General features: G+C 42.4%; 1 protein-coding gene across 1 annotated transcript in view; it reads right to left on the bottom strand.

The window, feature by feature from the left end:
- The window catches only part of smg5 (SMG5 nonsense mediated mRNA decay factor), a 41,728-nt gene that overhangs the window by 14,641 nt on the left and 24,100 nt on the right, over window positions 1-2,987 (bottom strand). The window contains exons 9-10 of the mRNA XM_015402451.1: window positions 1,288-1,425; window positions 243-1,139 (exon numbers count right to left, since the gene is read on the bottom strand). Of these exons, the coding sequence (XP_015257937.1) occupies window positions 243-1,139; window positions 1,288-1,425 (1,035 nt within the window). The remainder of the gene's footprint in view (window positions 1-242; window positions 1,140-1,287; window positions 1,426-2,987) is intronic.

The following is a 2,987-nucleotide window of genomic DNA, read 5'->3' on the forward strand; positions in this document are numbered from 1 at the left end:
AAAAAAAAAAAAAAAAAAAAGAAAACAAGCAAACAAAAACAATCAGTGAGGTCGTCTTCTCTCGGTCAGGCGTCCCCCAGAGGGGGAAGGGGAGAATGGATGCCAAAGCAAATTAACCTTAATCCATCTCCATCTAAATCTATGGTTGTAAAATGACTAAATGTGAACAAGTACTTGTTTTTCTCCAGAATTTGATTAAAATTGTCAATGTGCATGAAATAAAGAGGCTGAATATACTATACCATTGTCGTTTGTTCCGTTGGCAGTACCAGGGTTCAGGTCGCAGTGTAAATCTCCAGGAGGAGGGGGCGTCTCCTGGGAGGGAGGAGCAGAGGTTTCCGTGGGGGCAGGAATTCCCAAAGACGAAGCGGGAGCAGGCCTCAGGAGCTTGTTGCTGAACGTTGGAGCCAGGCGGAAGCAGCGTTTGGACTGGAAGAGTTGGGAGGACATGGCCTGCAGGTTGCTGCTGATGCTGGAGTCGCTTTGCACCAGGGGCCCGTTGGAGCTGGGAGGAGTCTCCCCATCCCTCTCTTCTCCCTTTGCCTTGGGTTGGTCTTCCTCTTCCTCCTCGTGCTGCTGGGCCTGACCTTCTGCGTTTTCGCTTTCCTCGATGTCTTCCAGGTCTGAGCGGGACTCTTGGCTGTTCATGTCAGAGTCGGTCTCCACATCAAAAGCTGTTCCTCCTTCCTCTTCCTCAGAGCCGCTTTCCCAGCCGCCTTCCTCACCCAGGGCATCCCTCCTCATCTCCTTCGTCCCAGATCCGGGGTTAAGCGGCTCGTCCGCTGCCGTTCCGCCCATCGAATCAGCGCGGACCCTTCCTCCTTCATCATCTTCCTCGTCCTCTTCGCTCTCGAATCCTTCGCTCAGATCGCTTTCGTCCTCTCCTGGACCGCCTTTGTGTGCGCAGCGACGGCGGCGCAGCCGAGACAGGCGGGTGTACTTCTTCTTCTGCCTCTGTTTCTCCTCCTCAGTCTTCCGCTGGTCTTCTTCTTCACTGCTGAGCTTTTTAACTTTGGCTCGCTCACCGCCGTCTTCATCCTTGTCCTCCTCATCCTCCTGCTCTAGAGAGCCATTCTGCAGAGGCCTCTCCCTGGAAGGATCCACCTCTGCAATTGACAAATCTCTCATCTCAAGGTCATCTATGTAAAGGGGAAAAAAATGTCATTTTTCATCACTTTGAATAGAAAAGGTAAAATTTTTAAATGCAATCCTTAAAAACATCCTTGCAAAAAAAATTGCATTGCTGTGATTTTTCTGTCCTGTCTGAGAGGGACTTCTCCATCTCACCTGCAGCGTCGGTGTGAAGCGGAGGCACCTGGCTCTCCCCGTCCTCCAGCTCGGCCTGCAGCCGGATGTTCACGTGGTTCACGAGGTGTGAAAACAGGGCCAGAGTGAAAGCTATTGAGGCGCTGTACTGCTTTGATCCTTAAACAAAACAACATAATTAGAATTAAAATTTGGATTTTTTCAAGTTGGAAAAAAAAAGACCATTTTATGTGTTTTTATGATCATTATTCACTTATTTTAGCTCAGAACAAAACAGAGGAGGAGCTTTTGTGTCTGGAACAGAATGAAACTTACAGATTTCTGTCTGCAGCTTTCTGTTGCTACTTGGTAATAAGACCTCAAATGTGCAGGAAAAAAAGTTTTTTTTTGCATTTATACTTCGTCCTACAGCTTTGCAATAGGAAACTATTTATATTTCACATATAAATAGGGATGGTATCAAAGCCGCATGGAGCAACAAGTTTCAGCTTCATATGAAGATCATATTCTAATGACCAAACTGCACAAATTAATGGATGGAGGAGATGCAAATGTGAAAAAATGGCTGCATGTAAAGCAAATTTCCATGTCTGAAACTCAACTTTGATGCTTTTTTATGTGTCTTTGTTAGTACTTCTTAAAGTCAGGCTTAAACTGACACGTACAATGTCTGCAGTCACAAAGGAGGGAATGGTACAATGATGGAGAGAGATCCTGGGTCCATGCTAACATATCTGGATTAATTAATAGAATAACATCAATAAAGAAAAAAATGTCTACACAGACTGGCTCAAATGACTGGAGCAGGACGGCAGACAATCTTTATACAATAAAACAAAACAAAAAAAGAAGGAATTTTTGATGTTATCCCATGTTTATTAAAATAATCTAAAGATTATTTTTCTCCATCAATTTTATCTTTTACTTTTCATAGTACCTAGATATAGGCTGGGAGGTGCACTATAAATATTATTTAGTATTATCATGAATTTTAATTATCTGTATTACCTTAATCTCCATTGCTTGGAACTAGGGCTGGGCAATATGATATAATATGGTATAATCTTAGATTTTTTTCCCACCAAATCTCTCAATTTTTCCCCTCTCATAGCGTTATATAACTGCAACGACAAATGTCATATTTTGCTTTCAAGAACTGGCTTTTGAAATCAAACATCCCTTAATTTAAAAACTAAATGTTTGCAGCTAGTTTATCAGTTACACACAACAAAAAGTGATCAACTGAGGTTTGGGAGCTAAAGGAGAAGATTTGGCTTCCATATCTCAAAATAAAATAAAAAAAATCCAGGTTTTGAAACCGAAATTTTTCGAAAACAAATCATTTGAGCAATCGATAAAGTCAATTTTTCACCCCGCCCGACTTTAAACCTCAAACTGCCAGTAGAACATGCAATCTGCTCATTACTTTGGCAGAACCAAGCCTGTTTGCACCACAATCTGTAGATCCCATGCAGCACGCCCATTTATTTCATTTATTTTACGTACATACAAAATTAATTACATGTGCAATTTAGTGTCTCTTATTTAGAATCTTTGAAGATCAGCCTCTAACAGTGACACAGTTCAAAGTAATGGCAACACCTTTTGGTCAATAGGTGAACACAGAGTCATAGGGTCAGGATTTTTTTTTTTTTCTCTCCACACCTGAATCCCAACGCCTGTTCTCCACCTGTTGACGCCAACTTTCTTGAATATATATG

The sequence above is a fragment of the Cyprinodon variegatus genome, unplaced genomic scaffold (genome assembly GCF_000732505.1).
Source record: "Cyprinodon variegatus isolate N-32 unplaced genomic scaffold, C_variegatus-1.0 Scaffold0, whole genome shotgun sequence".
Classification (NCBI taxonomy): Eukaryota; Metazoa; Chordata; class Actinopteri; order Cyprinodontiformes; family Cyprinodontidae; genus Cyprinodon; species Cyprinodon variegatus.